The sequence below is a fragment of the Bombina bombina genome, chromosome 8 (genome assembly GCF_027579735.1).
Source record: "Bombina bombina isolate aBomBom1 chromosome 8, aBomBom1.pri, whole genome shotgun sequence".
Lineage (NCBI taxonomy): Eukaryota > Metazoa > Chordata > Amphibia > Anura > Bombinatoridae > Bombina > Bombina bombina.
Window position 1 is genome coordinate 33368739 of NC_069506.1, and position 13158 is coordinate 33381896.

At 37.9% G+C, this 13158-nt stretch overlaps 1 protein-coding gene across 1 annotated transcript in view; it reads left to right on the forward strand.

Moving 5' to 3' along the window:
• The window catches only part of IGSF21 (immunoglobin superfamily member 21), a 693767-nt gene that overhangs the window by 483665 nt on the left and 196944 nt on the right, over positions 1 to 13158 (forward strand). The window contains exon 6 of the mRNA XM_053690919.1: positions 5215 to 5686. Coding sequence (XP_053546894.1) covers positions 5215 to 5686 — 472 coding nt within the window. The remainder of the gene's footprint in view (positions 1 to 5214; positions 5687 to 13158) is intronic.

Below are 13158 nucleotides of genomic sequence, written 5' to 3' on the forward strand. Positions count from 1 at the left end.
TACTCATACACATTAGTGTCAGGTTGTTTATACATACACATTGGTGTCCAGTAGCCGCCCTAAATATATTTTGTTGTCAGTGGCCGTAATTATATGTCATTGGTGTCAGTGGGCTTACTTACCTGTGAGCCGATGCTTGCCGCTCTGCTGGCCAGCCGCCGCTACTAACCACTCACAGTGCGCCGCCCACCGCTACCCACTCACAGTGCGCAAACGGACATGCGCAGTGGCACTCTGACAGGACCATCCGAAATATCGAAAATATGTAAAGGCGGGCCTGTCAGAGCCAGTGTCTAGAAGCTATGTTGGGTCGTGGCCCACCAGCAGGGCCGTCGCGGCCCTGTAGTGGGCCGCAGCCCGGCTGTTGAGAAACACTGTACTAGATCGTCTTTCTATACAAATATAGGGCTCCTTTTATGAAGCTCCTGAGTACGGTCGGCTGCAGGCTCGCATGAGCAAGCCTGCAGCCGAGAGTTAAGAAGCATCGGTCATCAGACCGCTGCTTCTGAACTGATTACTGATTCTATGAGTGATATTTATCAAGGTCTGTCGGACCTGATCCGACAGTGCGGATCAGGTCCGACAGACCTTGCTGAATACGGCGAGCAATACGCTCGCCGTATTCTGCATTGCACCAGCAGCTCACAAGAGCTGCTGGTGCAACGCCGCCCCCTGCAGACTCACGGCCAATCAGACAGGTTATGGAGCAGCGGTCTTTGTGACCGCTGCTTCATAACTGCTGTTTCTGGCTAGCCTGCTGGCTCGCCAGAAACACAGGGCATCAAGCTCCATACGGAGCTTGACAAATATTCCCCATTGTGAAGAACATTGGAATTTCAAGTATTTCTATTCAAAAGGAAGTTTACTATGAAATCTTGTGAGATTTTAGTGAAATCTCATGAGATCACAGTAAAGCAAAGCATAACCCCAGCATTACTGATGCCGATTGGCTATTTTTGTTTTTAGAACCTGCAGCTGGACAGTAGCTAAAGGATTACTGTTCACAGAACACTTACTATTGTGAGCTGAAGAAATTTTGAGGTAAAACATCTTCACTTACATAGAGATGCTCAGGTGATATTTTCTTGTCAGCTTTTCACAGCTGTGCTGCATCAGTTTAAAGTGATTTAGGATTTTAGTATTATATCTCATTAACTGCAAGACATGATCTCAAAATAATAAATTGTTGTCCATCAAAATAAGCTATAAACCGCTTGAAGACCTACACTGCAGCATCATGTATTTGCCCATATTTATCAAGCTCCGTACGGAGCATGATGCCCCGTGTTTCTGGCGAGTCTTCAGACTCGCCAGAAACAGCAGTTATGAAGCAGCGATCACAAAGACTGCTGCTCCATAACCTGTCCGCCTGATCTGAGCAGGCGGACATACATCGCCGGAAATCAACCCGATCGACTACGATCGGGTTGATTGACACCCACCTGCTGGCGGCCGATTGCATCATCAGGGTGCGGCGTTGCACCATCAGCTCTTGTGAGCTGCTGGTGCATTGCTGAATACGGCGAGCGTATTGCTCGCCGTATTCAGCGAGGTCCGCCAGACCTTGATAAATAGAGCCCATTGTCTTTAGTAAAGGGCAAACACTATTATTTGCCTAATTCTAATTCTAACATCTGTTCAGACCTGATGATTTCACATTATATCCCAGCAAGGTCAAACAAGCTGTTATAATGAGGCTGTAGGTAATTTTTGAACTACTCCTGGAATGGAAAAATACAACTATTTAACAATCTTTTTAAATACCACTTTTTTCAAAGACTATTTGCATACATGGTGCCATTCCTTTTACAAAGAGTGATTTTGTTGAATTTAAAGAGGCATTTTAATCAACTTTGTATTTGCAAAAAGAGGGTATTTTGTTTTAATAAACTCATGTTCTCATAAACCAAAGCTTGTTTACTTGCTCACACTTTCAAAAGCATATCCCTTGGCACCAGTAGTTTAGAGGCAGTTCTCAACAGCCAACAAAGATTAAAGGGATAGAAAGGTCAAATTTGATATGTACATGGGTGCACTTCAATGTGAAATAGAAGCATTTGTGCAATATTCTTCCATTAGCAAAAATGCTTCTAAAAAAAATGATCACTGATTTTCTGCAGCATATATGCATATGCTGTGAGGGCCCGTGCACCAGTATTTAATAGACATGTGCATGGCGAAAATATTTGGTTCGGATCGATTCAGATTTTTTCGAATTTCGGTTTAGAGCGATTCGAATTCGGAAAAATTTGAATCAATTCGGTTCGGATTTGTTTTCAGATTCATTCGGATTCGAATAAATTTGGTTCGGATTTGTTTCGGATTCATTCGGATTCAAATAAATTTGGCTGGATTCGGTTCAATTCGGTTCGGTTCGGAAATTCGGAATTTCGGTAAGTGTTAGGTGGGATTAGACTAGTATTATGTACTGTACATTAGGAGTAACCCATAGCAGAGTGATATAACCTAATATACTGTACAATACTAGTGTAATCCATGGCCATCCGAATCTACTGAATAAATCCGAATAAATCCGAATAAATACGAAGTAATTCGGATTTATTCTGTAGATTCGGCACTATTTTAATTTGCCGAATTTTCCGAATTTCCGAATCGAACCGAACCGAATCGCACATGTCTAGTATTTAAGCTCATCTGAAGATAGTATGTATTGCTTCAGTGAAGATGTAATTTGTGTCATACAAGTCTACACTCTGAGAAGGTATGGTGTTTGAATATTGGTTCACAGACCCTCACAACATATGTGCATATGCCACAGATAACAGTTAACCCCAGACAGGTCTGGGTGCAAGAACCATAGGAAAACTTACAAAACAAATTTATACAACACACAGAGAAATTCCAGCACTCACTTACAAGCTCTCAGCTAAGATTAAAAGAAGAAAATTTGGTAAATAGAAGTCATTTAGAAAGTTGTTTAAAATTGTATGTTGTATCAGAATCACGGTAGAAAAATTAACATTGGCATTCAGCATTTAGCACCCAATGGAATTTAAACTATAAACACTTTACTTTTTTGCTCACGTTTTGAAGTGTGCTCTTCCTTTCAGGCAAATGATTAATAATGTAAAGCCAACCAAAAAAATGCTAGGATTTACCATTGGAACAAATAAAGGGAACTTTCAGTCATGAAGTATGAAATACTTCATGCTAAAAGCTCCTTTATTTGTTTGCAATGTTTGCCGCACTGAGCTGCTAAGGCAACCCACGGCAGAAAGCTATTTGGCTGAGTGGTAACGTTTCCACCTCTTAGCCAATAGTAGGGTTGCAAGGTGTCCGCCCCAAAATACTGAACACCCAAGAAAAAACTGTAAAGGGGGAGGGAGTTTGAGGTTAAATATATATATATATATATATAATTACTTTCTTCTTTTTTTTGTGAGTGTGGGTGAAATTAAAAATAAACAAACTGATCTGAGAGACAAACATGCCACATACTGCATTGTTTAACTTGACTAGATCGGTCACCAGGTTTGATCTAATCTTAGACAGTCAGTGTCACACACACTGAAGTGACAAATTTCTGCTGACTGAGTGAACGGCATGCACACTCAGAATCATTTAGCATTCAGCAGCCAGCTATTAGCGCAGCCCGTGGGTCTTCTCGCTGATGTGATGTCACGTGCATGATTACGTGACATCCGTCCGACAGACTCAGTCAACGCAAGCTGCTGTCCGGCTGTGCCCACCAGGAGTCTGGCTCCAGCTAAGCTAATGGCAGCCAACTAGAAGGCTAGATTGGGTGCAGGAGTGCTGGCTGGGAGTGGGGCCCGGGCTGGAACTCTGGGAGGGAACTTGGAAGCACAGATGAAGTAAAAAAAAAATTGAAAGTACAGACAGTGTGACTGTCTTAGAGGCTTGTCCGTTTTTTTTTTGGACTCATATTACTGCACAGTAACCAAAAATACCGGACTGTCCGGTCAAATACCGGACAACTGGCAACCCTAGCCAATAGCCATGTGGGAAATCCGTCTTGGTGCTGACTTGTGACGGATTTCCCACATGGCTATTGTCTAAGAGGTAGAAACGTCACCTCTCAGCCAAATTGCGTCCTGCCGTGGGCAGCTCAGCACGGCGAACGCTGCAAACAAATAAAGGAGCTTTTAGCATGAAGTATTTTATATGTTTAAGTTGTAAACAGTTATATAAAATTCTACTCTGACCCACAAAAGATTCTGGTTCCTCCTATCATAATTTAAATTTGAATGTACAGTTAATCCATCAACATCCTTATCAATATAGATTTTGTGACATACAAATTGATAGGGGCACCTAAGGTCAAATTAGCAAGTGCTATAAAAGATACAATGGTAAAAAATATTATATATATATATATATATATATATATATATATATATATATATATTTATTTACATTTTTATATATTTACATTTATATTTTTATAACACAATCCAAACGGTGTATAAGTAATCAGATTAGTAGTAAAAAACAAATATAGTGAGAACAAAAGTGTTCACATATGACACAATGTGGAGAGTCCAATGAAAAAAAGTGTCCAAGCCCAGGCAGCTCTCTGTGGAGGGATCTGTGGTCCAAATACCGAAGTCAGCAATCTGCAGATAATAAACATAAACAGAAGCGTCACATTGCTTAGTATTGTCAGGAATGCAGTGAAATGGATACAAGATGTCAAATTGCACTCACGTGTAAAGTAGCGCCCTTGTTAGATGGAATCTCTCAGTCACCCAGCATACTGGTCTCCCGTGGTTACCGGCAACAGGAAAGGAAATCTTCTATGAAATTTCTCTCAAAACAGGAGATAATTAATTATTGGCAAATAGCACGTAGTAAGATAAAACTTACATTTATTAAAATAGCATAACAAGCAACGCGTTTCTCAGCTACTAAAAAGCTGTTTCCTCAGGCTTCATCCTCATCCTGTTTGGAGAGAAATTTCATAGAAGATTTCCTTTCCTGTTGCCTGCATCCACGGGAGACCAGTCTGCTGGGTGACTGAGAAATTCCCGCCTGCTTTGTTTGCACAATCTAACAAGGATGCTACTTTACACGTGAGTGCAATTTGACATCTTATATCCATTTTACTGCATTCATGGCAATACTAGGCCATGTGGTGCTTCTGGTTATGTTTAATATCTGCAATATAGATTTTGTTTAACACAAGGACTAGAGATTTAACTCCATAATTAATGATTTCATGTCTGTATCCTTCAGGTGTACTTTAAAAGAGACGGTGAACTTATTGAGGTCGTACCAATGGTTGAACCTCCTGCTTCTGTGGCTGGGTTAATGGACATTAGAGCATCAAGGAATCTACTCAACCGTGATATGGATGATACTAAAAGACAAAAGTCACTTTCGCTCCTGGATACAGAGGATCGGGGTTTCAGTCCTTTCACGGAAGACCCCTTCCGAATACGTAAAGGAGATCAAGGACCTATATCTAGCCCTGTTACAGAGAGTATACCAGAGACAGTGGTCAGCTTGGAATTCCCCCGTTGGGTCCATAGCACAGATCCTGCCTATTTCTTCCACCAAATGAATCTTCCAATGAGCGATGGTACAGTTGAGGTTCGAGCAATGCTCACCTGGACCCTAAACCCACAAGTGGATAACGAGGCTCTCTTTAGCTGTGAGGTGAAACACCCAGCACTGTCCATGCCTATGCAGTCTGAAGTCACATTAGGTAAGTCCTTGAAAATACAGGAGAAATGCACACTCAATAAAAAAAGCATATGTGTAATATGTCTTTTTGGTCTATTTCTAAACATTTGTTTAAGTAAAGGGAAGTTGTACTAAAAAAATTACGGATTAGAATTAAAAACAAATAAAAAACATTTAAATTTAAATTTAAAGTAAAATAAAGATACTAACATGATATTTAAATAAAGCAATATTGTATCTAACGTTCCTATAATTCATTAATTATTTTACAAAATGTTCCTAACAGTGTATTGTGTTTAGCCAATGCAGGTCTTCTAATCTACTTATGTATAAGCTACTATTAGAATGAAGGATGTATAATTAATTAATAGCAAATATTACCAGAGAAAGTGGTACAATAGATGCAGAGAAAAAACAGAGAAAGGAAAATGTATCCAGGAGATAAGTTGCTCAGTGATATTTAAATTTAATTTTTTGCTTATTTTCCTTGCAATTTTATTTATGATTGTCTCCTTGTGCTACTACAAACTATATGACATAAGTAATATATTATTTTATCATTCTCAGACCACAATTTTATATTTATCTGTCCAAGAATACCATAGCTTGTTCTGAGTTACATGAAAGATAAATGTAATCAATAATTCGATGGATACTTTATCTCATATTAAATTCTAGGGATATCAGATTTCAACATTAGTTTCAGTGATACCATATTTCAGCATGTTCCAGGCATTTAGTATCTCATTATGATTTCCAATGTAAGTATCATATCTCATTTAATCACAGGTTGCAGTAATAGTGTATCTCATCATGAGTTCCAAGCTACTAAGGGGTCCAGTCCTACTATATCTCATTATGAATTTCTTTAATACTGTATCACTTTGTGAGTTATGAAGATACCATATCTCATAATGAGCACCATGGATATAACATGTCATATTCATTTTCATGGCACCTGTAACTCACATTGAGTTAAATAGATATCAATCTCATAATAAATTGTAGGGACACTGTATCTTATGATAAGCTTCAGGCATACCATATATCATTTTTGAGTAATGTGGATACTATAGTATATATATTTTTAGAACTTTAGAAGCTCCACTGTATGTATATATACTGCTATATATACGGTATGTATATATAAATATATATACTATATATATACTGAATTTATGAGTTCCAAGGATAACATATTTCATTATGGTCCTCAGCTTTCTACATCTCATCATGTATTCCAGGAATACCATGTCCCATTATGAAGTTTTAGCTCACTGCCTTTCATCATCAGTTTCCAAAATTCCTTATCTCATTGTGAATTCTAACCATTTTAAATATATTGTATTTTATTGCCATGCGTTCCAAGGATAACATAACTCCTCAGTAATATTATATCTCAATATATGGTAGACATGTGCATGGCGAAAAAATTTGGTTTTTCGAATTTCGGTTCAGATCGATTCGAATTCGGAAAAATTTGAATCAATTCGGTTCGGATTCATTCGGATTCGACTAAATTCAGCTGGATTCGGTTCGGTTCGGAAATTTGGAATTTCGGTAAGTGTTAGATGGGATGTGCTGTGTATTAGACTAGTATTATGTACTGTATATTAGGTGTAACCCATATCAGAGTGATATAACCAAATATACTGTACAATACTAGTGTAATCCATGGCCATCCGAATCTACCGAATAAATCCAAACTAATTCGGATTTATTCGGTAGATTCAGCACTATTTTAATTTGGAAATTCGAATTGATCCGAATCCCAAATTCACTGAATTCGGACGAATTTCCGAATCGATCCAAAATGAATCGCACATTTCTAATATATGGGCCAAAACCCCATATCTCATTAATACATCCCGGAATACCATAACTCCCTACAGAGCTCACAAATACCATATTTCATTATTAGTTTTAGTATTAGATTATTTAGTCATGAGTTTGAAGTATACTATGGGCCTAAGATACAAGTTTCACACCTAGGGAACCTGTCCATATATGTTTGCATTAACCATTGTACAAGGTAATCCTTGTAAAGCATTTCCCCCTGCTCTCACACAACGGTGGCAATTTATCAAGGGCCGAATGGCCCCTGATGCCCTTGTTTCCACGGTCGCCGGAAACAAGAGTTATGAAGCAGTGGTCTTAAGACCGCTGCTCCTTAACTGGTCCGCTGCCTCTGAGGCTACGGACATCAATCTGCTTGATCCTATACGATCGGGTTGATTGACACCCCCTGCTAGCGGACTATTGGCCGTGAATGTGCAGGGGGCAGCATTGTACAAGCAGTTCACCAGAACTGCTTGTGCAATGTTAAATGCCAGCATCGTATGCTGTCAGCATTCAGCGATGTCTGGCGGACATGTTACGCGACAGCGTATCATGTCCACCAGACATTGGTAAATCGTCCCCAACCTGCCAATTACACCAAACAGAGGATTTTTGGGTGTTGTAATTCTGCTACCTCCAATATGAAGAAGAGGTCGTACCATCAGTGTTATTTACGTGCGGTAAGCAGTAGGCGTGTTCATTTGTTTAAGCAAATGATAGCTGCAAGTGTCTTGTAAGCAAGCAGGCTAGCATCAGCTTTCACTGCTTGATAGAGCCTGTATATCTTTTTAACCCCTTGAGGAATGATGATGGTCCTGAACCGTCATGACTTAAAACAAGCAGTGGGAGCGATCAGAGATCGCTTCCGCTGAAATACTGTTGTTTCTATCTGCCAGGCATGTGAGGCAGAGAGTAACAGCCAATTATTATGTTTGTGGCAGTGTTATAATGTCACTGTTGATACATTTTAAAAATATATATTTTGAAACTTCCAAAAAAGCAAAAAAGCATGTAAACACTGGGTGTTTTTAAACTAAGGACAACATTTTGAATCTATTTAGCATTTTTTTTTCATTAGCTTTTTTAGATGAATAAACGATTTTTCAAGTAAAAGTAAAAAAACATGTTTGTTTTCAATTATTTTTCACCAGATTTTATTATTTTTTTAAAAGTAAATTATATGACATGATACAAATAATGGTATGTAAAGAAAGCCCTTCTTGTTCTGAAAAAAACCAATATATAATTTGCATGGGAACAGTAAATGAGAGAGAGGAAACTTACAGCTAAACACAAACATCACAAAAATGTAAAAACAGCCCTGGTCCTTAAGGGGTTAAAGTACCATGATTATTGTATCTCATTATAAGTTGTAAACATTCCATATAAAGCCATGATTTTCAGAGATAACTGCTCTGCTTTTTCAACCATTTTAGCAAGAGATAATAAGTAAATATCATATACACATGAAAATATAAGCTACCAGCACAGTTTATGCACACCTGACAAAAAATGTTGTGATACAGTTGAATATGTATTTTTGTTTATTAATTTTTTGTATTATCAATGATTTTGTTGATTTTTTATGAACAGATACATTTACTTTATTTATAGAATATTGGGGTAATAGAGATATGTATTCATTAGAGGTAAAAAAAATAATGAAAAAAGTTATGGCTTTCTATGGAATATTAAAATTATGCAATTTTTAAAATAGCAACATTCGAATTGATATATTTGTATTATGTATCAATTTACTAAATTCTTTACCACTTAAGCTATTGAACGTTTGAATAGTATTTGTTAAATTGAAAATTCAAATGTGGATATTCAATCTAATTATGAACATTCGTAAAAAAAAGTATCATTCGAAAACCGGAAATAACATTCGATTACCGAATGTTAATGGTTTTTCATTCTTATCAACATTTGATTATCGCAAACGAATGTCCATAGGACTATTAATTCTACAAAATGAATTACATTTTCAGCATATTCACCCATCCCTACTCCACAGCAGTTTGAAAACCCCTCAGTTTCCATACTACTCTAAAACCTAAATCAGTGTTTTCTCTAACTAACGGCTAGATTATGAGTTTTGCGGTATGGGGGGTGCGGTGGTAACTTGCACATTATTGTCACCGCTCGCTTTACTATTGTGCTGGTATTACAGGTTTTCATAAACCCGGAGTTATTAGGCAAGAAGTGAGAGTAGAGCAGAATTGTGCTCCATACCGCACTCCAATACCAGCGCTCCTTAAGTCAGCGGTGAACTGGTTGTACATGCTCGTGCACGATTTCCCCATAGACATAAATAGGGAGAGCCAGCTGAAAAAAAGTCTAACACCTGCAATAAAGCAGCGTAAAGCTCCATAATGCAGCCCCATTGATTCCTGTGGGGAAACAAAATTAATGTTTACACCTAACACCCTAGTATAACCAGGAGTCTAAACACCCCTTATCTTATACTTATTAACCCCTAATCTGCCGCTCCAGACATCGCTGACACCTACATTATACTTATTAACCCCTAATCTGCTGCCCCCAACATCACCTACACCTACATTATCTTTATTAACCCCTAATATCCCGCCGCAACCTACCTACATTTATTAACCCCTAATCTGCCGTCCCCAACATCGCCGCCACTATAATAAACATATTAACCCCTAAACCGCCGTACACCCGCATCGTAAACACTAGTTAAATATTATTAACCCCTAATCTGCCGCCCCTAACATCGCCGCCACCTACCTACATTTATTAACCCCTATTCTGCCGCCCCCAACGTCGCTGCCACTATACTAAAGTTATTAACCCCTAAACCTAAGTCTAACCCTAACACCCACTAACTTAAATATAATTAAAATAAATCTAAATAAAACCTACTATTAATAACTAAATAATTCCTATTTAAAACTAAATACTTACCTGTAAAATAAATCCTAAGCTAGCTACAATATAACTAATAGTTACATTGTATCTAGCTTAGGGTTTATTTTTATTTTACAGGCAAGTTTGTATTTATTTTAACTAGGTAGAATAGTTAGTAAATAGTTATTACAAATTTACCTGTAAAATAAAACCTAACCTGTCTGACACTAACACCTAACCTTACACTACAATTAAATAAATTACCTAAATTAAATACAATTAACTAAATTAAATACAAATACCTAAATTACAAAAACAAACAAACACTAAATTACACAAAATAAAAAACAAATTATAAGATATTTAAACTAATTACACCTAATCTAATAGCCCTATCAAAACCAAAAAAGCACCCCCAAAATAAAAAAAAACCCTAGCCTAAACTAAACTACCAATAGCCCTTAAAAGGGCCTTTTGCGGGGCATTGCCCCAAAGAAATCAGCTCTTTTACCTGTAAAAAAAATACAAACAACCCCCCAACAGTAAAACCCACCATCCACACAACTAACCCCCCAAATAAAATTCTAACTAAAAAAACCTAAGCTCCCCATTGCCCTGAAAAGGGCATGTGGATGGGCATTGCCCTTGAAAGGGCATTTAACTCTATTGCTGCCCAAATCCTAATTTAAAACTAAAACCTACCCAATAAACCCTTAAAAAAACCTAACACTAACCCTCAAAGATCCACTTACAGTTTTGAAGACCGGACATCCATCGTCAACAAAACCGGGAGAAGTCCTCAACGAAGCGGCAAGAAGTCCTCAACAAAGCCGGGAGAAGTCTTCATCCAAGCCGGCAGAAGTGGTCCTCGAGACGGGCAAAAGTCTTCATCCAGACTGCATCTTCATCCATCCGGGTCCATCTTCAAGACATCCGGCGCGGAGCATCCTCTTCTTACGACAACTCCCTACGAATGAAGGTTTCTTTAAGTGACGTCATCCAAGATGGCGTCCCTTAGATTCCGATTGGCTGATAGAATTCTATCATTCAATCCGAATTAAGGTTGAAAAAATCCTATTGGCTGATGCAATCAGCCAATAGGATTGAACTTCAATCCTATTGGCTGATCCAATCAGCTAATAGGATTGAGCTCGCATTCTATTGGCTGTTCCAATCAGCCAACAGAATGCAAGGTATGGAGGACCACTTCTCCTGGCTTGGATGAAGACTTCTCCTGGCTTCATTGAGGACTTCTTGCCGCTTCATTGATGACTTCTCCCGGCTTCATTGATGGAGGATGTCCGGTCTTCAAAACTGTAAGTGGATCTTCGGAGGTTAGTGTTAGTTTTTTTTTAAGGCTTTATTGGGTGGGTTTTAGTTTTAGATTAGGGTTTAGGCAGCAATAGAGCTAAATGCCCTTTTAAGGGCAATGCCCATCCAAATGCCCTTTTCAGGGCAATGGGAAGCTTAGGGTTTTTTTAGTTAGGATTTTATTTGGGGGGTTGGTTGTGTGGGTGGTGGGTTTTACTGTTGGGGGGTTGTTGTTTTTTACAGGTAAAAGAGCTGATTTCTTTGGGGCAATGCCCCGCAAAAGTCCCTTTTAAGGGCTATTGGTAGTTTATTTTAGGCTAGGGTTTTTTTTTTATTTGGGGGGGGGGGGCTTTTTTTATTTTGATAGGGCTATTAGATTAGGTGTAATTAGTTTAAATATCTTGTAATTTGTTTTTTATTTTGTGTAATTTAGTGTTTGTTTGTTTTTGTAATTTAGATATTTATATTTAATTTAGTTAATTGTATTTAATTTAGGTAATTTATTTAATTGTAGTGTAAGGTTAGGTGTTAATGTAAGACAGGTTAGGTTTTATTTTACAGGTAAATTTGTATTTATTTTAGCTAGGTAGTTAGTAAATAGTTAATAACTATTTACTAACTATTCTACCAAGTTAAAATAAATACAAACTTGCCTGTAAAATAAAAATAAACCCTAAGCTGGATACAATGTAACTATTAGTTATATTGTAGCTAGCTAAGGGTTTATTTTTACAGTTAAGTATTTAGTTTTAAATAGGAATTATTTAGTTATTAAAAGTAGGTTTTCTTTAGATTTATTTTAATTATATTTAAGTTAGTGGGTGTTAGAGTTAGACTTAGGTTTAGGTCTTAATAACTTTAGTATAGTGGCGGCGACGTTGGGGGTGGCAGATTAGGGGTTAATAACTGTAATGTAGTTTGCGGTGATGTTAGGGGCGGCAGATTAGGGTTAATAATATTTAACTAGTGTTTGCGAGGCGGGAGTGTGGTGGTTTAGGGGTTAATAACTTTAGTATAGTGGTGGCGACGTTGGGGACGGCATATTAGGGGTTAATAAATGAAGGTATGTGGCGGTGATGTTATGGATGCAGATTAGGGGTTAATAATATGTATCTAGTGTTTGCAAGTCGGGAGGTGCGGCGTTTAGGTGTTAATATGTTTATTCTAGTGGTGGCGATGTCGAATGCGGCAGATTAGGGGTTAATAATTTTATTTTAGTGTTTGTGATGCGGGAGAGCCTCGGTTTAGGGGTTAATAGGTAGTTTATGGGTGTTAGTGTACTTTTTAACACTTTAGTTATGAATTTTATGCTACAGCTTTGTAGTGTAAAACTCATAACTTCTGACTTTAGAGTGCGTTACGAATCTTGCAGGATAGGCTGTACCGCTCACTTTTTGGCCTCCAAAAAAAAAGCTTGTAATATCGGCGCTATGGAAGTCCCATTGAAAAAAGACTTTACGAAAATGGCGT